The 22,664-nt window shown below is 40.3% G+C and overlaps 5 protein-coding genes across 7 annotated transcripts; 3 read left to right on the forward strand and 2 right to left on the reverse strand.

The window, feature by feature from the left end:
• Positions 1-3,147: 3,147 nt before the first annotated feature.
• LOC131331862 (growth-regulating factor 10-like) lies at positions 3,148-4,761 on the forward strand. Of its 3 annotated transcripts, none has more exons than XM_058365803.1 (3): positions 3,148-3,508; positions 3,814-4,050; positions 4,274-4,761. In XM_058365803.1, exons 1-3 carry the CDS (start codon positions 3,460-3,462, stop codon positions 4,435-4,437), a joined length of 450 nt encoding a protein of 149 aa, XP_058221786.1. In that variant the 5' UTR covers positions 3,148-3,459; the 3' UTR covers positions 4,438-4,761. The 3 variants fall into 3 exon arrangements, with proteins under 3 accessions (XP_058221786.1, XP_058221787.1, XP_058221785.1); XM_058365804.1 differs by having other exon boundaries at positions 3,225-3,508; positions 3,811-4,050; positions 4,287-4,427; XM_058365802.1 differs by having other exon boundaries at positions 3,246-3,508; positions 3,811-4,050.
• A 1,971-nt stretch (positions 4,762-6,732) lies between these two features.
• Positions 6,733-8,416, forward strand: LOC131331863 (probable sugar phosphate/phosphate translocator At1g12500). The gene has a single exon (XM_058365805.1). It carries the CDS (start codon positions 6,990-6,992, stop codon positions 8,037-8,039), a length of 1,050 nt encoding a protein of 349 aa, XP_058221788.1. The 5' UTR covers positions 6,733-6,989; the 3' UTR covers positions 8,040-8,416.
• A 5,171-nt stretch (positions 8,417-13,587) lies between these two features.
• LOC131332647 (allergen Asp f 7 homolog) lies at positions 13,588-15,942 on the forward strand. Its single transcript, XM_058366943.1, has 3 exons — positions 13,588-13,715; positions 13,858-14,107; positions 15,559-15,942. The coding sequence occupies exons 1-3, from the start codon at positions 13,588-13,590 to the stop codon at positions 15,655-15,657; spliced, it is 477 nt and encodes a 158-aa protein (XP_058222926.1). The 3' UTR covers positions 15,658-15,942.
• A 421-nt stretch (positions 15,943-16,363) lies between these two features.
• LOC131332649 (protein FAR-RED IMPAIRED RESPONSE 1-like) lies at positions 16,364-22,020 on the reverse strand. Its single transcript, XM_058366946.1, has 4 exons — positions 22,015-22,020; positions 20,295-20,468; positions 16,984-19,481; positions 16,364-16,904 (listed from the first exon to the last, which is right to left on the reverse strand). Exons 1-3 carry the CDS (start codon positions 22,018-22,020, stop codon positions 18,453-18,455), a joined length of 1,209 nt encoding a protein of 402 aa, XP_058222929.1. The 3' UTR covers positions 16,364-16,904; positions 16,984-18,452.
• On the reverse strand, positions 17,538-18,386 carry LOC131332648 (protein FAR1-RELATED SEQUENCE 5-like). The gene has a single exon (XM_058366944.1). The coding sequence runs from the start codon at positions 18,384-18,386 to the stop codon at positions 17,538-17,540; it is 849 nt and encodes a 282-aa protein (XP_058222927.1).
• Positions 22,021-22,664: the final 644 nt, after the last annotated feature.

A 22,664-nucleotide genomic window follows, 5' to 3' on the forward strand; every position in this document is an offset into this window, starting at 1 on the left:
GGCCTAAAATCAGCTGTGTGTCAAAAGAAAAGGACTAGGGACCCGTTGTGCCTCCTGTTCGTGTCCCTCCCTAGTTCAAAAATATGATCTGAATCGTTCACTTTTGTAAAAAAATCAAGTCAACTAGAACACGAAATCATGTTGTCCTTTGGAACTCAAAAAATATATACACTTCAAAAATTGCATGGAAAATTTATTTGATTTGATCCGTTAGTTATTGATGTACGATCGATCTGACTTTGTGCAAGATTGTTTTTTGCGTTGAGGTCTAAGCAGTAAACGGTTTGGATTATGATAGTGACTCTTTACAAGAGTTAAATCTCTTGAATTTTCGAAAACATGTATACTAGTAATAAAAAGACATGTATCTTGAAAAAAAATTTCATTTAGAATTTATAAGATAAAAAGATATGACCATGTCTATGCATTTGAAGTAACATTTAACAAATTCCAACATTTCTTGGTTAATTTTAACGATTGGCTACATGTTTGAGAAAGTCAATTTTTTTTTTTTTTTTAATGACGTTTATGTAGCAATTTGATTCGACATTCCAAATATTGTCCTCCTCTTACTTGTCAAAATTCTCCAACCCATTGTAGCATTTCAAACTTTTTGCAAAACAATCTACTTCAAAATACGTATCACCCTCGTATGGCTTCAAATTTGGCATGTGAAGCTTCATGCCAAGTGCTAACAAGAATTTTACTTCATTTTTGACATCATAGTTTTTTTTTTGAAAGGCAAGTCTTCTATTAGAGATCCAACCGGATCAAAGAGCAAAGCTCAACCGGGAGATTACAAGGGGAAAGGGGAAAAACAGCACCTATTCTGCTAGCACAAGCTATCCAATTAGCACATCTATTAGCTGTCCGATTACACCAATTGGAAACAACATTAGAAAGAATAACAAGGAAGAGATATCGTCTAAAAGAGCTTGAAGAGTCCAATTCTTCTTTTTTGCATTCGGTTGGAGCATATCGATCAAAGGTTGACAGTCCGATTCAATAATAGCATCCCTTTTACCCCATGCCTTGGTCATAGACACTGCTACCCGGATAGCCCAAGCTTCAGCTACCAGTGCAGAAGAAACCTTGATTCTCCCATGGTTGATCTCTACCATAGACCCATTTTCATCTCTAACTAAGACAGCATACGCAGCAAATTTGTTCGTGGGGTTAAAAGCCCCGTCACAGTTGAATTTCCAGCGGTCGTGGAGGGGTACGTTGCCACTTAGGAACATTACTATACCCATGATTACGAGCTGGGACATCTACTGGCGAACAAATTGCTGCTAAAAACTCACCATGGAATTCCAGAGCCTTTGTGAGGGTCCTCTTCGCATTCGGTTTGTGCTTGGAATTCCAGAGACATCATGGTTAATTAGAGCATTTTACGAAGGCTGGCAATTTGGATGCTATGTTGGATTCGGCATCATGATTGGAGTTGCTCTTTGGACTTAAGTGAAATGTTGAAAACCCTATACATTAGTATTAGGGTTTGGACAGACGCTGTGTGTGTGTGCAGTGTAAATATGTTGGGAGTGGGACGTGCGTAATTTTTTGGGGCGTGGGAGTCGGTGGATAGTTCGAGTGATTTACTATTTTGCCCACTTTTTCGAACTTGATTTTTCGAACACCGACAACAGCTTTGCACAAATGTGTTCTGCTCATTGGGTTGCCAAAGTCTGATTGGGTAGATGTCAGGAATTGAACTCCTTGTTCAACTCACAACGCCCTACGGATCGTGAAAACTAGGATCATAGAAAATCGCAAACAAACAGAAATAGTGCGTAACGAACAAGAAAAGAAAGAACACAATATGTACGTGGAAAACCTCAGCGCGAGGAAAAGCACGGGAGCCACACCAGTCTACTATGAAATCGAATCAAGAGTACAAGTCTTCTCTCTTTGAGACCTGCGTTTTCTCTCGCCTCTCTCTGTTTTTCTCTAAAAATACGTTAACCTAATTACATACAAACCTGCAGAGTAATAGGTTAGGTCCTATGTGAAAATTACACCTCAAGTCCTTGAAACATCGTTTTCGCTGCAGTTCAGGGTGCGACTTTAGGAGCACCCCGAACTGCAGCACTTTGTACTGTGGGGGCTCCGCCCCCACACCCCCGGGCTAAAACACTGCTAAAGGTTGTCTACACCCTTAACAGTAGATTCTTTATAGGGTCGTTCTACACGTTGAGTTTTGCAAAGTGAAAGTTTGGTTCAAGTTTTGGGGCTCTGAACAGTATCCGTTCCATAGGCACATTACGCTTTTGTCCCTAGTTCTTACTACGTACGTATTTCCTTGGAGGACTTCATGAGCTTCTTGAGTCCTGATATAGGACTTTCTTTTCTTCAAATCATAAATTTCGATCTCTTGAAAATAAACCAAAGGCTGTCCCAATTGCCATTTGCCTAGAACTTATGACTATTTATACGAGATGTTATGACTTACGGGTTATAATAATCCCAGGAGATCGAGGGGCGACAGTAAGACCAGCCCTCATGCTCTCTCGTTCACGATCAAGTGTTAAATCTTACGGATTAGAGTAAAAAAAAGTCTGAGATACTGGCCAAACCTATCAAAATACTTGATATGTTTCTTCACCACTCCTCTTTGAGACTATCCCGGAGTAATAGTATACTACTGATTTGTGTACGTAGAACAAACCCGACATGTGCTCGGAAGATTAGATGGTGAGTTCAACTCTTATCATTTCTCTGTCGGCTCTCTTAGGATAGAGTTGCTATATATAGAATTAGATTAGCCTCGACCAATTAAAAAAACGAAAAAAGAATTAATGTGCTCTGAAAATTTAATCGGAACGACTCCTTAAGGCTTAAAACATCTGGTAACAAAAAACAATGGGAAAACTTATTTGGATTTTGATATCCGCGCTTCATTTTTTATGGATAGCGCTCCACTTTATTCATGAAATTACTAGTAATTTCACGTTAAAAGTGGAGCGCTATCATTAAAAAGTGGAACGCGAATATCAATTTCCAACTTATTTTTGTTTTCATTCAGTAGCTAGTACAATAATATGTCATGTGATACCTTGAATGCAATACACATAACTTATAGCAGGGAACACAGTGGACATGTGACCATCTTCATAGCCATGCAGCTACCGGGTAATCTGACAATGTCAGAAGACTTGCAGTTGTCCTTTTTAACTCTTTCTCCTCCCTCTCCCTCTCTCTTTCTCTTTCTCTGCTAGCTGTGTGTGTTTTGTGGAGTAGTTTTGGGCACACACAGGGAGAGAGAGTGTGTGTATCGGGTGCACCATTGAAATGGTAAGGTAGAAAAACAATTATAGGGATTTAAATCAGTCACCTAAGGGCAATAATCCTCTTTGGTCATTAAAGCCCATTCAGCCAACCATCAAAACTGTCTCCCGACTTGGCGTGATTTGCAGAGTGCCATATCCCACTGGCCACCATTTCCATCTCTTTTTCTACAAGATGGAGTCGCATAACCAACCTTCCAAGATTGCTCGCCTTTCAGACCATGGTTCTCTCTCTCTCTCTCTCTCTCTCTCTCTCTCTCTCTCTCTCTCTCTCTCTCTCATAAACACATCTCAAACCATTGCTGCGTAGTGATGGAGAAAGCAACGGAACCATAGAAATGTCACGTATAATTTTAGTGTACGTTACGCCTGTTTTCGGACACAAATGTATCCGGACGTATCTGTTTGAAACATTCTCTTGTTGAATTTTCCCTTCCTCTCTGCAGTTGATGGAGATACGGATTATGTGTTTACTCTATCTTATATTTTTTGTTTCTGTGGATTGAAATCATCTTGTATTACACAACAGAAATGAAGACCATGGAAGGGTCAAGCCAAAATGGACTTGGGCTAAGCCTCGGGTTGAATCGTGTGTCTGGCCGCCGGCACGGCTGCTCAAAATCATCTGGTTTTACCTTCCTTCAGCTGCGAGAATTAGAGCACCAAGCCCTCATCTACAACTACATTGAAGCCGGAATCCCCGTACCTTTCCATCTAATTCTCCCTGTTTGGAAAAGCGTTGCTAGCTCTTTCACTGGTCTCAACTGTGAGTTCCCAAATACCCATGGCCACTATTAATTCGTTTCTCTATTCAAATTGACTCAGACACAAACGTCCGGACACACACACAGAGATGCGTTCAAAGCCGTCTGATCCGATGTTTGAAGTCCACATGCACTGGACGGCTTCGGACCATCTATATCCATAATATTGCTCTTTCTGTATTTGATACTTTTCTACATTTCTTTGTGGGTAAATCTGTACTGTAGTCCTGGGCTGTAGCTCTTTATACCATGACTACAAAAACAGCATGGAGCCAGAACCAGGGAGGTGCAGAAGAACAGATGGGAAGAAATGGAGGTGCAGCAAAGAAGTTGTTTCTAATCACAAGTACTGTGAGAGACATGTGAACAGAGGCCGTCGTCGCAGTTGACCACAAACCATTTTACTGGCTCCTGCAATCTCAATTCTCCACCCGTTCTAGTTACTCCACGAACAGATAATTTGTCCCCCAACGCCAATTAAATTGAGACTTAAGGCTCGGTTTGATTTGGTTTGTTATCGGGTGTCTCGGATAGGTGGCTGATACTTCTCCGGTTTATTTTCATTTCTGTTATGATGTTGCACCGATTTTTCCCTGTTGTCCTCGGAATGGATCAACAATAGTGTCGTGTATTATTTGTTTGGCAGGAGAAATTTGAAAAGCGTAAAACTTCTAATTCTAATGAGAATTCCAAGTTATTTTTTATGTATATTTGGACCAAACGTCTGGTATGATGACTTGGAGTATCTTGATGACATCGAGAGAAAGGTGCTTCTCTTCCTTTGGAGTTTTAATTCCAAGGTTTGGCTTTCGGTTTGTTCGTTGTGCGGTTGTTTTCTCTTTCGATTTTAGGCATTTTTGGTTGTTGTTTGCTTGGGCTGCTTTTGCGGATGTGTTGGGTTGGTGTGGTGGTTTGGTTTTTTGATTTTTGTTTGCTTGCTAGTCTTGGTGTTTTTAGATCGGTCTTCTCTGATTTTTTTGTTTTCGGTTGGCATTTTGCCTTTTTTTAGATCTTGGATAGCTTTTTGCCTGTGTGCATTTAATCCTTTTAATCTTTGTAATTCTTTATAAAGAGATTAATAAATTGTTTTGCTTAGGAAAAGAAGAATAAGAAGAAGTCTAGTATAACTATAATTCCCAACTATGCAGGTTTGACCTCGACACAAGATCGCATGCTAACAGTGCACAAAAGTGATACAGTACTATGAATAACGTCATTTTATCTTTTGGTCATTCCATAACAGAAGACGAGGGAATGGAAATTAAGATACAAAGCAAACAGCGTTTAAAACTCAGGCATCACAGTAACCGACAAGGGCAACACCTCAACTAATAGGTCAATTCTTTGGTCCCGAGTCTTCAATTATGCTCAACACTAAAATAAAGCTCAACAGTATAAAAATCTGTAAGTAATTAATGGTCCATTTATTTTTTGATCAGCATATATATGGTCCATTTATTTTACGACATTATTTTAATATATAACAAGAGATTGATAGTACATCACATAAACAATATGATCACCGGCCAGATATGTGTCTTACTTTGTAGAATATGTATACCAGATATATGTTTTTAATCTGGATCGTAAATATTTTATCCGGCCAAGAAAATACGCATGCACTTTGAATTTTTAATCAAAACCCATGGTAATGTCCGAGTCATACAAACATGTCCTAAATGACGACTTCTACTAAAACTCAAAATTGGGAAAAAAAAAAAAAAAAAAACTACACCACCAACTTCAACTCCAAAAATCAGGACAGTTTTCTTTTGAACTATAATATCAGGACAGGTTTTTTTTTTTTTTTTTTTTTCTGATCCGCAAAATCAGGACAGTTGGCTCAATGGTTATGCAGCAACATTAAGTATTGTGAGATTATGAATTCAATGATTAGTTCGATATCTATTTTGAATGGTTGGAATGATGTTATAGCAATTAGAAAATAGATTCTTTTGTGGAAAAAAGTTCAACTCGAAAAGAAAGTTAAACCTAACAACCAAAGGTGGATGAAAACTAGTCAGCAAGATGCTTTCACTGTTTCACAAGCGATAGTTAGCGGAACAGGGGATCCCTTTTTATGATTCATATTTGCTACAAATATCCTCTAGATTTGGTAGACCATTGAATGTAGAAAACAACGGATCAAATTGCAGACTACACGATGCCGTTTAGCGAACCAAATAATTACAAAACACTCATTCTGGTAGTTGCCATGTTTGTTTTGAAACTCTCGACTTAATTTTTTTCTCTGCATACGATTGTTAATAAATTCCCTCTCTCTCTCTCTCTCCTCATTATCATTAAAAAACTTTCTCAAAATCCAAAATGAACATGGTTGACTTAAATTTCAATTTTCAACAGGTTCTCGCTAAACAAATTTCAAACAATTTCCAAAGACGCGAGAAAAGAAAACAATTCCACCAAAAAAGTAGCCTTGAAGGAATTTAGGGAAATGTTAAAAATACAGCTCCTCAGAATTCGTCACTCACACGTGTAAAGTGCCCGAAAAATTATTCCGTGTCTCAGGGACAGAGAAAAGTGGAGCCCAGTGAAGACCAAGGGTTGCGGCACCACACTGAATAATCTCTCGAATCACACACAGTACCAAATTATCGAACCACCACCGACACTCTGTCAACTCGCAAATTAAAAGCTCGCTTCACGAGGAATCATCCCCTGCAGTCTTATTCCCCCACTTCCCCCCATCCAACCCTTCAAAACCCCTCTCCCCCTCCCAAATCTAACCCTCCACCGTCCGATCAGATCTGCAGCCCCCGCCCCCACACCCCATACCTCCATACTCCCTCGACAGTTCACTTCCCCAGATCCAACCCTCTCTCTCTCTCTCCTCAACATACATCCACTCAGGACCACTCCGACTACAGACCACAGAGAGAGAAGAGAGTAAAAAAAAACTCAAAACTTTCCAATTCTGCCCATGGTGGTGGACGGAGGACACTCGTGGACCACCCGCCGGGGCAGCAACCCCCGCCTGGAAGACCAACAAATCGTCGACATTCCATCCACCCCCACCGCCGACACCCGCACCGCCGGATCCCTCCTCTCCCCGAGCATTCTGACGGCGGCGATCATCCTCTCCTGGTACCTCTCCAACATCGGCGTCCTCCTTCTCAACAAGTACCTCCTCTCCATCTACGGCTTCCGCTACCCCATCTTCCTCACCCTCCTCCACATGCTCTCCTGCTTCTTCTACAGCTTCCTCGCCGTCAACTACCTCCGCCTCGCCCCCTTACAGCCCATTCTCTCCCGCCGCCAGCTACTCAAGATCCTCACCCTCTCCGTCATCTTCTGCTTCTCCGTCGTCTGCGGCAACACCTCCCTCCGTTACCTCCCCGTTTCGTTTAACCAAGCCATCGGCGCCACCACCCCATTCTTCACCGCCATCTTCTCAGTCCTCATCACGTGTAAAAAAGAATCCAAGGAGGTTTACCTCGCCTTGTTACCGGTCGTGTTCGGAATCGTGATAGCGAGCAACAGCGAGCCGTTGTTTCATTTGTTAGGTTTCTTAATCTGCGTCGGCTCTACCGCCGGCCGGGCCTTGAAATCGGTTATCCAGGGTTTGATTTTGACGTCGGATTCGGAGAAATTGAATTCGATGAATCTGTTGTTGTACATGGCGCCGATGGCGGCGGTGATTTTGCTGCCGTTTTCGGTTTACATGGAAGGGAATGTGGCGGCGATTACGGTGGAGAAAGCGAGGGAGGATTGGTTTATTGTTTTTCTGTTGGTCGGGAATGCGACGGTGGCGTACTTGGTGAACTTGACGAATTTTTTGGTGACGAAGCACACGAGCGCGCTGACGCTGCAGGTGCTGGGGAACGCGAAGGCGGCGGTGGCGGCGGTGGTGTCGGTGTTGATTTTCAGGAATCCGGTGACGGTGATGGGGATGGCGGGATTCGGGGTGACGGTGATGGGAGTGGGGCTTTACAGCGAGGCCAAGAAGAGGTCGAAAGGTACAGCTCATTGACAGATACGATGGTTCGATTCTTTTTTGCTTTAATTCGATGCTCTTTTTTTTTTATTAAATGAAAAAAAAAAGAGAAAAAGATTAGTGTTTTACTCCTACTTTGTTTAAAGTTCTGAATGGAATGAAGGAAAATGAAAGAGGATTGGGATTAAAGGGGAAAACTTTCGATGATTGCAATTGTATAGGATTATGATTTATGGGAGACAAGAAGGGTTATGTGTTTTGTTCTTTCCACAATTTTTGTTTTAGGTGGTGATTTGAGAATTTTGAAAATTCAGATCTCTCATTTTGCTTGCCCCTGTTTGTAACTTTATATGTCGGTTGCTGCATTTGTAGAACACAAAAAAATGAAGGCTGATTGATTCTTCATGTTGTTACTTTGGTGTAATTTGTTGAGGATGAATCACAATCCACTCGAAATTGACAAGCATGTGGACCTGGTATTCTTTTTGATTGAACGGTTCTGTTTTCCCTTTGTTGGGCGGAAAAGAGGCGCCTAGTACTGTAGCACCTAGGTGCTTACTGGTTGGCTGCCTAATCGAGGCGTTGCCTAGTACTGTAGCACCTAGGTGCTTACTGGTTGGCTGCCTAATCGAGGCGTTGGACTACCCGTCTAGCGCCTAGGCGCCCGACTTTTAGAACACTGTTTAGAGGACAAAACTATGCCCTAAGTTCTGGTACAACAAGAGTAGGCTATACAAAATTCTGAGTTTACTTCTTCAAGTCGATCATCATCATATGAAAGGAATACAGTATTATTTTCGAAAACATGTGATATTGGGTATAATGGCCTCTTTTTCTTTTTTTTTCACTTGTCGAAACTTCACTCTCTTCATTTTAGTTTCTGGCATTTGAGAGATTGCTTCGAATTGGAAAGTTGATTAATTGTTCGAAACCAATGTGTACTATGTTTAGGGATGTCCATTTCAAATCTAATTGATAGGGAATTAGCTTTGCAAACATAATTCGATGCGGAATTAGCTTTCCTTAGATAACACAGATAGAAAATGACGCGTTCCTGCCGGTCTATTGCATCTGCTAGGCTGGGTTTTACATTATTAGTGATCAGTTAGGTTGCTGTCAAATAAGGGAAAAGGAGAGGAACATGTAGAAGGAATTTAGGATTCCAATTTGGTCTCTGGGCTACTGAACATGGGTTTGGAAGCCCATTTTTCCAAGCTGATGTTCTGTTTCCCTTTCAGCTAAGACATCGGAAGAAAAGAACTTCTTCTTGCTTTGCCTTTCTTGTCAATGATTGTTGTTCTCTGCATTTTGAGTTTTCACCCCACGGAAATAGGTCAATCTAGCCTTGTTTGGGGCAGCTAAACAATAATCAACCCTCATCTTTCATTTCGATTGTTTGAAGAAATATCGAGGTTACAACTTGGGTCTAAATTGAGTCAAATTTTGTATAGCTCCTTCGACAACTTTGCATTTGTCTTCAGAAAGACCCAGATACTGATTCCGCCTAAGCGATCTGAGTGGGTTAACATGATGCCAATTCTGATCCCAAATTTCCTTCTTGGATCAACCAAGTGGGCCTTAATTAATTGCAGAAAATAGTTGTGCTACGGTGTTTTACTCAGGAGCAAGTAATAAATTAGGCGGTATGCCCAGGGATTTCAACCGAATATTTCACCTTGTATGGGACATGTTGGCTGCAGACCTCGTGTTAAATTAGGTGAGTCGATGTATCGGTTCTATCCTATTTTGCATCCAACAAATTTCATCTTCTTGTTTGATTTCTTGCCTTCTAAGTTAAGCCTTCACTTCTCCTGAGAAGTTCTCCCGGCCTTAGATCTCTTCTACTCTGATCTGCTTTTTACTCTTGCCCTTGACATTGTCTACTTCAATTTTGCAGTTGAACATTTGATTATCAACCCTTTCTAGTCTAGGTGATCTAGACTTCCACTCTCGCACATGAGCAGCCAATTTCTATCAGACACCTTTCTCTCCCAAGATTCATCCAAGAGGGGATATCACTAAGTCACATAACTCGCATGCGTGTGTGCTCCAAAACGAAAGCTGAAGCACGAGGGCAAATACAAGCGTGAAAGCGTCTTTAAAGTACGTCTCAAACTAAGTCACATAACTCGCGTGCGTGTGTGCTTGAGCGAAAGCTGAAGCACGAGGGCGAACACAGGCGTGGAAGCGTCTTTAAAGTACATCTCAAACTCTTAAAATCCGCGAGAGCGAAAATTGAGAGCGCGAGCGTAGTATGAGGATTGAAAGCGGAGCCGGAAGCGCAGGTGGGCTTTTTGAAGGATTATGTGCCTGAGGAACATCATCTAGTTGGGAAACTTGATTTACCTGTTTCAACCCGGTGATCATGTACGAATTACACAATTGCTATGTGTTTGGACAGGCATGTTAACCATTGCATCAATGCTCCCATTCCCATCTGGGCCATCTCAGCAAACGGTAATTGATGGGCAAGTGGTCCAGTGGATAAGTTCGGCTATACCTATCCTCTATGTTTTTACTAATCGTGGTGTGAGTTGCAAGGCTTCTTTGTCAGCCGACCTATCTTGAATTTAATGTGTCTGTCTGTAGCATACTGTGTATGTATAACTCCTATGGCCACCAGGCTTTTTATTTTATTTTTTTAAATTTGAATTCACACCCTTTTAATGCCCAATATGGTATTAAAATACAGGCAAAATAATACTAGTAGGAAATTCCCTATAACATGCGTAGGATGGCATCTAATTCCAACATTAGACCTTAACCATCTTGGCCTGGAGATACTAGGGGCCTGTTTGGCAGTCTCATTTTCACATTTTCTGTTTCTCCTTTTCCATTTTGCATTTTGGCTGAAAACCAAAGAACTCATTCTCCGATGATGCTTTTTCAAATTTGAAGAAAGGAGAAGATAAGTGAGAAAGAGGCCCATAGAAGTTTTTCCCATTCTCCTTTTCCCATTTTTGTTTTCCAGACACGCCAAAAGACATCTCTACCCTCTCTGTTTTGAGATAATTCCACAAAACCCTTTGAACGTTATCTCCTCTATTCCAGATATGTTCTTCCACTGTTGAAGAGAGAGAGAGAGAGAGTCTGAGAGAAGCAGACGAAAGCTGAGTGGGGTGTTGACGAAGATGTTGCACGCATGCGGTATAAAAACAATTTAGGTAACTTTTATTCAAATCTGAAAATCATAAGGAAAATACAGAATCTAAATTATATTGGATATAGACCGACACCAGTGTTACACACGGTGTCCTTAAAACAGATTCGCCGCCTCACCGGGGTGCTAGAGGTTTTAGTAGACGTCTGTCTCCCAGGATTTAACCAGTTGAAAGTTTAAGCGTGCACCACACTTGAACGTACTGCGAACTGAATTTATGTGCGTAGTACTCTCTCGGATGAAAAAACCAAAACACAAAAGTTTACAGGAAAAAGAGGTAGTGTATCACTGGAATATTCTTACTCTTTTCATCTCATGCAGAGGATGCCTATTTATAGGCAAAAAAGAACCGTGGAATTGAAACAAGAATTCAATGCTTGACCACCTTCTTCCACAGTTGGGCAATAGGTGGACAGACAAGCTCCATGAAAGGTGCTCCAGCTCTTGCAGCCAAAATCAAACTTGCTTCTGAAAGCCAAAAACCGGACTGGCCCTATGTTGATTGATAATTTCTCATTCAATCCTTAATGATTTTTTGTTCACTTCTTTTGTGGATTAATCCTCTAACAAAGGAGATGATAAATCCACTTGGACCCACCTCTCGAGGTGTCCGGGTCCCACTTAATTTTTGGCTCAAACTCACTCAAAATTGTGTGAACTTAACCCATTTTTTCCAACAGAAGATTATGTTGAATCCTTTTTGTTCTAGTTGGAGGGATAGAGCTTGGAAGGGGATTATGTGGCCTTGGCCCATGATCCGCCATTTCTATTTCTGCTTTCTCACTACAGTGCGAGAAAACAATGGAAAAGAGGAAGGGAAAAGGAATCACGAAAGAGATTGGTGACGTCGGAGGTCCTTTTCTTTCCCATTAAATAATTAAGGGTAATTTGGTAAAAAATCAATTTATAATTCATTTTTATCACATATTTATCTCTTGTTACAAAATATATTATGGGCATATTATTTAAGGGAATGATTTCGGTGTCCCCGGTCATTTTGGAGACACCGTAACTTTTGGCATAACAAAATCATTATGAGCATAACTAAAATCCATTACAAGCATAACAGAACCATAGCAAAGCTTAACTAAAACCATAGTAAGACATAACTTGTTTGTTATGCCCTAGTCGGGTTTGGTTACGTCTTGATTGATTTTTTGAATATTCCTTGATTATGTCTTGTTTGAGTTCTGTTATGCTTGTAATTAGTTTTAGTTATACTCATAATGGTAAAGTTATGCCAAAAATTACGGTGTCCCCAAAATGACCGGGGATACTAAACACTCTACCAGATTTAAAAGGATGATGCTATGGTGTCCCCGATCATTTTGTAGACACCGTAATTTTTGGCATAACTTTACCATTATGAGTATAACTAAACCCATTACAAGCATAACAAAACCTAAACAAGACATAACCAAGGAATATCCAAAAAACCAACCAATGCGTAACCAAACCCAACTAAAGCATAACAAACAAGTTTTGCCTTGCTATGGTTTTGGTTATGCTTTGCTATGGTTCTGTTATGCTTGTAATGGATTTTGGTTATACTCATAATAGTTTTGTTATGCCAAAAGTTACGGTATCTCTAAAATGACCGAAGACACCGAAATCATTCCCGATTTAAAATATATTCTAACCATAATTCAAAAAGATAAAAAATTGAAAATGAAAAGTCAAAAAGTACGCTACGAAACACCCCTAAATACTGAGAAACTCATTTCTGGAAAATGAGCAAGCAGCCAAAAATACACATGATAAAGTTCATTCTTGAGATGGAGTCGCGAACTCTAGCCAACATGATAAGTGGGCTTGTGGAACTGACCTAGGATACTAGAGCTAAGACGGCTTCCAAGCCGGTCCCGTTTTTGTCTCCCCATGCCCCGTTCAATCCCATCCAATGTCAAACCCTATTTGTGTAAGCCCTGTTTTAAGTGAGTTATCGAAAATACCCAAAATCCTCTCCTCCCCCTGCGAAAATGATAGGCCAAACCAGATTCACCAACTGATTGGAGTTCAGAGAGAGAGAGAGAGAGAGAGAGAGAGAGAGAGATGAAGCCGTCGTCGGTAGATTTGTTCGCAGACCTAGAAGATCCTAACTCGACGATGGCCATGGACGTCGACACGGAGTTTTTTGGTGAAGGCCCACTCGTTTCCGACAAGAAGCTCGCCGACGCCGACTTCTTCAACTCCTTCGAAGACGACTAACCGAATGGGGAGATTTGAAGGAGGAACCGTCCACGACGTCGTCGCCGCTTCCACCTAGACTCAAAGCCATCAAGCCGGATTCGCCACCGGAAATCCCACCCTTGGACTGAAACAAAAACTCCTGCTGAAGCAACAACGACTTGGCAGCCGCCGCCGATCTGGTGTTGCCGGAGCTTCGCGGACTGATCGTGATCGAAATGGAAGTGATCGTCGGGCATGGAGGCGGAGAGGTCCCACGGGGACTTAGGGTTTGGTCCGGTGAGGTCGGGCGGCCAGGAGCATGAGGGGAGGGTGGAGGGCATCTGGTCGAGGAAGTTGTCGGGAGACGGCGTCGCTGGATCGAAGTGTTAAATCTGATTGTTGCTGTCGATCTGTTGTTGTTGAATGGATTGGAGAGACATTTGGGATTGTTTTAGCAAAAATGCTACAAACACAACAACTCCCACACAACAACTCACACAATCGCTGACGTCATGATGACGTCAGCATAAAACGACGCCGTTTTGATTTAAAAAAAAAAAAAACACGCCTGGTTCTCCTTACCTTTTCCCCTTCTCGTTCTCGTTCAAAATACAAACCAGTGGGAGGGGCTCCCACCACAACCTCAGTTCCTCCCCCATCGCCAACAACCGCCACCTGCCACCACCGGCTCCTACCACAACCCCAGCTGCTCCCCCATCGCCGGCAACCGCCACCAGAACCGGCTTCTGGCACCCCGACGCTGTCCCGGACAAAGGTCTCTCTCTCTCTCTCTCTCTCTCTCTCCTTGTTTTAGATAGATAGATTATCCCCACTATCTACTCCTCATCAATTAGGGGGTTTCAATTTGAGAAACCCTAAAGTGTTGTGCTGCCGAGAAAAGAAAAAAACAAAAAACCTAATTTGAAAATTTGAGAAACCCCTAATTCGAAAATATGAGAAACCCTAAATGGGAGTTGTTAACCCCAGAATAGTGGTTTAACGTGTCGGTAATCTTTGTTAATTGATACCATTTTGTCTTCTGGGTTCAACGATCAACCTCTTGCCCCTTTTGCTGGAATAGTGAATCTCGGAATTGGAGATACGACCGTCAGTTATCTAGTTGCTATGTATCATGTTTACATTGTGGTGGCATTGCAATCTTTATTAAACTTAAAATAGGGTGGAATTCAGTTTTAATTGTCTCAAACGCTTGAGCATCGCACGTTGATGTTCCAAGTCAGTTTAGCATGGCTTATTGTTGTATGGAGGACGGGATAATGGTTGGAAGCACACTGTGCACCTCTGTTGCTCACTATACATGTGTAGCCTTCATGGAGAAGAGAATTTTTGTGACAGTAACTATAGGCTTCTAATCTCCATCTATAATATGAGGCCCCTCGTAGTGACACCGTAGCGGAATTTCTCATGGAATTCAATGTCTTCTTGTTGTACATGTTTTCCACATTCTGCGGTTTCTGCTTATTCTGCTTGAATGCTGCCACACTGCACGTATAGATGAATAACAGCTTGGCGCCTTTACTAAATATACCCATCTAAAGCAAAGTGAAATGTGTGCGGCCATGGAAACGAGAACTCGTCAAAATTTTCTAGTTTTACTGTCAGTTAGCAAGAGATTGATGAGAGGAACTATTTCTGTCAATGCTGCAATTAGTTATTTACACCTTGAACATGTGCACTTCTATGCCGAAAGCTGATTAGGGAAAGCTGAATCGTTGTTCTTAAGTGCTGAAAGTCAAACTAATATGCTGAATTATGTGCTTAGATGGTAGAAATTATGTTTGTGTAAGCTGGAAATTATAATTGGAAGCTAAAAACTGAAGTTTATATGCTGAAACTCATACTTAAGTGCTGGAAATTGCTATATGGTGCTGAATCTATCTTTTTAGAGCACTGGAGCGACTGGTTTGGTGCGGAATTACGGTATAGATGCAGGAAATTATGTCTACAAACTGAAATTAGGTGACTTTTGCACAAGACTATGTCCAATAAGTTGAATTTGATAAACGGTGAGTTGGAAGTGCTCTTTTTATGTGGTGGAACTTTGTCTAAATGCTGAAATCTATATTTGACTGCCAAAAATTTGCATTTGAAGTGCACTAGTTCATGTTTGGTACATTTGGGTGATGGCTAGAAACAAAACTATGAATAGAATTTAATTGAGTACATGGTTATGGTTTTATTCTTATTGATCATTGTTATTCTTAGGTTATGGTTGGAAGATTGGGAGGGCAAGGCAGCTTGATTACATATGGCTGCGAACTTAAAAGCAAAAGAACGGGAGAGCTTACAAGATTTATGGGCTAGAACTATGGGACCAATAGCTTTGCAAAGACTAGTGGAGACTCGAAAAGGCAGTGAAAGAGATTGAAGCTATTCAAGTGAATCGAAGGCCAAGAAAAATGATCAATTTGTTGTAGTTTGGAATATTACTATGTACTAAGCTTTGTAATATCAAGTTGTAGTATTGCAAAACCTAACTTCGTATGTAATTGATAATTGTGATGAGAATGGCCCGGCGTGGGTTTGAAATTTATTGTATTATGGTTTTCGTTGTGAAATGATAATTTGGCAATAGATTTTGGCTATGAATATAGCTTGTGATTGTTGATTTACAATGAGAAAGGTCCGACGTGGACTTGTGCATAACCTCGTTTGGTTTCTATTGTTGTTATGGCTGTACTGATTGAGACGTGAGACGTCGGGTTAGGACCAAAAAACAAGGGAGACTATGCCGAAATTTTTCCAAAACCAAATACGGTAGTATAATTCTAGTATTAATATTGGTGACTGAATTCACCTCAAAATTTAGTACTATTTTGCTTTTATTCTAACCTATCGATAAAACCTTGAACTGACCAAATCATTCTCAAAAAAAAAAAAAACTTTCAAAATCTTATCTGAATCTTATCTGATGGAACTATGAATTTAACAAGCAATCAGGTCATTACAGAAGCATAATGAAAGTAAATAAATGGTGCAATTTTATGAACAAAAGTAGAATGCGTCTCATTAAAGATGTCAACTTCAAACAGAATTTTCCAAACCATCTACCTTATAAAAGGTCATTACAAGATCAACAAACAATCAGGTCTTTCAAGGATACAAAAGGGGACACTGGACACATGACACGATATGGACAGCTTTCAAGGACACAAAAAGGGACACAGGACACGATATGGATACGATATAAAACAATACAAGCAAGTGAACTACTCTTCGACATTATCCGATGCATTCATCATTTGCGTATAACTTTGTTGTCCTTCGCATCCTTGCCATTGACTTTCCAGCATACTTTGTTGTGGTCCTCCCCAATATTGACCTTGAGCTTCCAAAATACCTGATTGTCCTCCTCCCCAACCTTGACTACCCACAATAGTTAATTGACCCATCCAAACTTGACCATTTAATAAGCTTTGGTTCAAGCTTGTTCCGGTGGGGCATAAAGTTGGGGAAAATGGAAAGATGCTTCCGCCTTGTGTCATATTTGGTCGCATAGGATGTGGCATCATGTTTGGCTACATTGAGTGTCCCATGTAGCTTGGGTGGCCCTGCCCATTAAAACAAAAGAATTTTGAATAACAATTATATGACACATGAAATTATGCAATTAAAAATAAAATTTCTTACATTTACATTTACAATACTCTCTTGTGTCCCGATATGGTGGCTAACCGCAAGCTCTTCAACCTCATGAAATTAGCAAATGATATAACTATTACACATTCATCGAACAAATCTATATGTCCATATTAACTAGTAAGCAACAAATCGTAAGAAACTTATACCTTGGATTTTTCATTGGATAATGCCTTCTTGGATGTTTGTCTTTTCTTCTTAACAGCTTTTTCCACAGCACCGATCTTTCTTTTGCACGGCGGTCTCCCTTTTCGTCGAAGACCTTCCGAGTCAAGTATGTTCGTGCTCTGTTTAGGAGGTATAACTCCATCTCCAAGTGAAAAAGAACTTTTACGAGTACCAGTGTCATCACCAAGTGAAACCATATTACTTTCACAAACAACCGAAGCTTCCATCAACTCTCGTTTTAGCTCGTGTACCCGTTTCATCACCATATCATACTTTTCTTGAGATTCTTCCGCTAAATCAGCAACTTCATTAAAGATATTGCACATGTTGTCATGCCGACGTGCTTCAATTGACGTTGACAACTTATCGTAACAGATTCAAACTTTTGTGTGGACCATTTTCACATTTTTACACCATCTTCTCAACACATACTTGTCAGGCACTCTTTTAATTCCCTTTTGATGCCACACAAATAGTTGATGTTTACATACCATTCCTCTAGACTCGAACAATCGACAATTACAATGTGTTTCATTGGTTTCAGCATTGAAATCAACAGTAAATGCCACTTGAATCCTCTTTTTCTCTTCTCCTTCGCCATATGTAACCCACTCATTTATCTCATGTTCAGACACGATACCATCAACTTTTGCCGACTTATCACAAATATAATGAATTTTATCAAAAAATTGTTTCTGAAACTCCTTAACCTTTGCATGCGTATAAACACTTTGAAATTGTTTTTCCAACTCATCTTCAGTCATTAACGGGATGAAAGTGTTCCAACTTTTCACATCTGCTTGATTTTCACTTTCTACCTTATTCTCCAATGCATTTTCATATTGTCCTACAAATTGTTTCAGGGTCGTCTTTGAATGAACGTAACCATCAAAATACGCATTTATATTCTCGCTTCTTTGTATGGATGACATCCCCGCCCAAAACACATCGTTCAAATAAGCAGGCACCCACCGTTTCCTTTCCAAATACAACCCCTCTAACCATGTGTTACTTTGAAGTTCGTACTTCTTGATGAACATATCCCAAGCATCCTCAAATTGTTTTATGGTCAATGAAGCATAAACTGCCCTACGCATACACCAACTAATATTCTCATACGCGTTGCACCCATTCAACTTTTCTGGAATCTTTTTCATAATATGCCATATGCACCACCGATGTCGGGTGTTTGGGAATATATCTTCTATAGCATTCTTCATGGCCATACATTAGTCAGTAATAATTACTTTCGGAGCACAACCCCACATACATGTCTTCCAAGTCTGAAATAACTACGAAAATGACTCTGTATCTTCGTGAAAGATGAGCCCGCATCCCAATAAAACAGACTGGCCATGATGATTCACGCCTACAAACGGAGCAAAAGGCATGTCATGCCTGTTTACCAAGTAAGTTATGTCAAATGTCACAACATCACCGAACTCCTTACAAGCTGCCCTACTCCTTACATCCGCCCAAAATACATTCCTTAGTCGACCCTCATCATCCAAGTCCATTGCAAAAAAAAAGTCAGAATTGTCGGCTTTCATCTTCATGAAATAATTATGCATCGCCTGAGCATCTCCTTCCACAAGTAATGAACGACGCACTTTATCCACATGATTTCGGCAATCTTTCTGGATATATGGAAGCTTACCAGGTCCCCCAGCTTCAATCTGAAGTGAGGTATAAGTCTGGTTAAGATTGATCTCAACTTTATCATTCAATTCAAGTTTTCTTTTCACTTGTTCATCGAGTACCCTATTGCTCCTCAAATACCTTGCCTTTCCCGGACTCTGGTCATGATTGTGAACTAAAGCAACCCGGTTTAACCTCCACTTTTCATTCGGCTGCAACACAACGGTAATATGAGATTGACAATCAATTTTTGATTGTGGCCGTGGTTTGACCGGGTTGCTTGATGTCACTCTTGCCTTTCCAGCACGACTACAAGCTAGAGTTACATCCTTCAACTGTCCATCTTTTCCCTTTCTCGATGTTCTTTTTGCCACAACAAACCCTTTTTCTTTAGCATATCTTGAGTAGTATGAATAAGCTTCCTCTGATGTGTCAAAGGTCATTCCCTCTTTCGGTTCTTCAACTCCATCTTCACAATTTTCTGTTGCCTCCTTCGTAGCTCCGCTTGTATCTATTTCACCACACTTTTTGATTGAAGGACTACTCCATACCTCTTGGTCGTCTTCACGGTCTCTACTCCATACCTCTTGTTCGTCTTCACGGTCTTCACTCCATACCTCTTCTTCTTCTACACACTCGTTGTTTGGAGGCATTGCCGATGGAACAGAATCCGACGACATCATCTATTGGTTAAAAAAAATGAGACAATTATATAGAGATATAATCAACTTACAATGCAATGACTAGAGTGAACAACAATATAAGATACAAAAAGACTATGCCGAAATTTTGTTTACAATATAACATTATTCGCAATTGCAAATCAATTTGAACATGTATGTAGTCGAAAATTTTAAGTTTTATTAACTAACATTGCGTCTATTTGATACGGGGCAAAAAAATACACAAAAGTATTTTTTTTGTCCCGTACATTAAATGTACACAACGCTATTATTTGCAGAAGATATATGTTGTGCCCATACACATACTTTTGCTTTAAATAGTCCTTTCAATATCCTAAACCGAAACCACTTATACTAACATCAAAACAATCAGGCCTACAGAAATCCCAAACATACTAAAATAAGTCTGTAACATAAAGAAACCACATAAGGTTCAGTATTTCATTAAATGGAACCAGGGTTCAAGCAAATCAGACCCTTTTATCCTCCTCTATAGAAACTGAGCATCCAACTCCCCTATTCCCAAAAAAAAAGGTTTTACATTTTAATCTCATTAGTTCCCCCAAAAAAAAGAAAAGCAATTGACCCTTTCTGTGAACAACCAACAGGGGAAGGCCTTGTCACTAGGCTAGATGGCTATTTTGAAGAACAAATTGGGACACTAGGAATTGGACTAATCATCTCAATCTGAACGTAAATGAAGTCTTATTTCATCATCATGATTTCCATCTTGGTTCACTAGTACGCCCTTTTTTTTGTTCATTAGCAACAAATTTAGGGTACTAATTGAAATAAGGAGAGAGAGAGAGAAACCTTCGCTGTGGGTGTAACAATGGTGGAGTTCTCAGAAATCGGTGGTGGGGGCGGTCGCCGGAGGTGGGGGAGCTCTGAGGTTGGGTTGTGGTGGTCGCCGGTGGTCGTGGGAAGAGTACTGTGGTCCGTGGTGGTGGTGGTGGGAGCCCCCTCTAAAATTCTGAATGCTTTTGACTGTCAAAAATGGAGGGAACGAGAAGGGGAAAGGGAAAAGGGTTCAGTTCGCGACCTGGTGTTTTTTTTTTTTTTTTTAAATCAAAACGGCATCGTTTTATGCTGACGTCATCATGACTTCAGCGGTTGTGTGAGTTGTTGTGTGGAAGTTGTTGTGTTTATAGCATTTTTGTTGTTTTAGGACTGATTTCGGGGCTTGCATTTCTCTGCTGCAAGGCTGCATAACTTTCCTACGCAAATCAGAACATGTTTTCAAATCTCCCCATTCTTGGGGTGTGAATTCTCACCCCTTTCTGGTTGAGAATAATTCACACCAAGATTTCACAAAGATTTCACACCCATAATTTACACCAAAAATTTCACAAAGAATTCACACCCATAATTTACACCAAGAATTTCAAGAATTTTGTAAAAAGGCAAAATAGTAAAAGTACCTTTAATCAATGCCTAGATGGGATAATAACACTTACAAAAGGGAGTCCGCATTGAACCCAAAAAAAAAAAGAAGGACCGGCCATGAATTTCTCAAGACGAAAAAGACACCGAAAATCTGAACTTTTGAAAAAGAATGTTAGCCCAAACAACTTGTCTTCTATGTACTTAAAGACAACTTTTCCAAAAATGATTCAGAAAAACCCTAAATAATTTAGAAAAATCCTAAAATGTTTGTCCAAAGGTAACCTAAAAATAGTATAGACTCACAAGAGAATTGTATCTGAATTCTTTCAAAATAAGTCCCACAATGTGATGAATAAAGTGTCACATATCCGCACACAACCTTCAAAAATCTTTGTGGCACATTGCTATGAGTTTTTTGACTCACTTTATGAGTTTTTGTGGCTTACATTTTTTAATTTTTGTGGTTGTTTATATGAATTTTTGTGTGGTGTTCATATGCATTTTTGTGGTGTTGTAAATGTATTTGGGTGTTGTATGCGAATTTTGTGGATAAAAAAGACGGCTCAAAGTTATGAGATTTTGTGGTGTTGTTTATGAGATCTTTTTGGTAATCAATTATTGTATGAGATTTTGTGGTAATTCAACATAAAAAAAATTAGGTAATCAATTATGAGATTTTGTGACTCAAAATACTAGTTGCTTACCGTGTGACATTTTTGGGGGAGTTTACCTTAGACAAACTAGAAACACCAGTCGGTGGTGTCGTATAATTACTTCAATTGTGCGAATTCATTTTACGACATAAAGATTAGCTAACAATATTGATTATCATCTTGTTTTTCATAAACATAGAAACCAAAAATGAACTTCTCAAAAAGGAAATTTCATTGTACCTATAAGATTATCTCACAAAATAGCACAGCTGGAACTTGTAATTTTAATTTCTTCCCGAGTTTTCATAGTGCAAAACTAGATTTTGAAAATGAAAGATAATTGAGCTCTTCTTGGGCTCCACTTGATAAATTCAGAGGGCTCGTTTGACTTTTTAAAGCCGAAGTTGACGTGAAATATTTCTTTTTCTTTGGTTTTTTTGGGAACCCAAGGGTTCACTTGAGTCCTGTAGCCCCTGAATACAATGTACAAGTACAGCCATCCCAGTTTCGGGATCACATTTCCAAGAGCAAGGAGGATGGGGTCTGGGGGTGAAGAAAATGATGCAACAAAACTTGGCTTTACTGGCAAAGTGGTGGTGGAGGTTTCACGAGGACAATGACTCACTTTGGGTGAAAGTTATAAAGGGAAAATACATATTGGATCAAGGAACCTGGCTGCCACAACTACTGGAATCAGGACAAGTAACGAATATTTGGAAGGACATTTGTTGCATTGGAAATCTCAGTTCGTGTATTGGACCATTAATACAGAAGGGCTTCAGGATCCATGTCCATTCCGGTCAGGACGTCGTGTTTTGGAACAACATTTGGTTGGGGGATCAAACTATTCGTGAAGCCTACCCAAGACTCTACCTTCTCTCCTCACAAAAAAATGATGTGGTCAGTATCGTGAGAAATGGAAATGGCCATGGCAATTGGAATATGCAATTTCGGAGATTATTACGTCACTGGGAGGAGGACGAGAGGGAGGAATTAATTCAAAGACTCCAAACTGTGACGCTGGACCCAACAAAACCAGATTCTTTGTATTGGAAGTGGGAGTATAGCAGGCGTTTTTCAGTGAAATCAGTTTATGAGCAATGGGAACGGCAGAACTCTTCAAGAGACCCGGTACTTGGGTTGG

The sequence above is a fragment of the Rhododendron vialii genome, chromosome 7a (genome assembly GCF_030253575.1).
Source record: "Rhododendron vialii isolate Sample 1 chromosome 7a, ASM3025357v1".
NCBI classification, from domain to species: domain Eukaryota; kingdom Viridiplantae; phylum Streptophyta; class Magnoliopsida; order Ericales; family Ericaceae; genus Rhododendron; species Rhododendron vialii.

Coding starts and splice junctions, on each gene's coding strand:
- LOC131331862 (XM_058365802.1), top strand. CDS start 3,460: ATGGAGTCGCATAACCAACCTTCCAAGATTGCTCGCCTTTCAGACCAT. Junction 3,509..3,810: donor TGCTCGCCTTTCAGACCATG/GTTCTCTCTCTC, acceptor TGTATTACACAA/CAGAAATGAAGACCATGGAA. Junction 4,051..4,273: donor CTCTTTCACTGGTCTCAACT/GTGAGTTCCCAA, acceptor TCTGTACTGTAG/TCCTGGGCTGTAGCTCTTTA.
- LOC131331863 (XM_058365805.1), top strand. CDS start 6,990: ATGGTGGTGGACGGAGGACACTCGTGGACCACCCGCCGGGGCAGCAAC.
- LOC131332647 (XM_058366943.1), top strand. CDS start 13,588: ATGGAGGCGGAGAGGTCCCACGGGGACTTAGGGTTTGGTCCGGTGAGG. Junction 13,716..13,857: donor GACGGCGTCGCTGGATCGAA/GTGTTAAATCTG, acceptor TGATGACGTCAG/CATAAAACGACGCCGTTTTG. Junction 14,108..15,558: donor CGACGCTGTCCCGGACAAAG/GTCTCTCTCTCT, acceptor TGTTATTCTTAG/GTTATGGTTGGAAGATTGGG.
- LOC131332648 (XM_058366944.1), bottom strand. CDS start 18,386: ATGGCCATGAAGAATGCTATAGAAGATATATTCCCAAACACCCGACAT.
- LOC131332649 (XM_058366946.1), bottom strand. Junction 19,482..20,294: donor TTGTTACACCCACAGCGAAG/GTTTCTCTCTCT, acceptor TTTAACCAATAG/ATGATGTCGTCGGATTCTGT.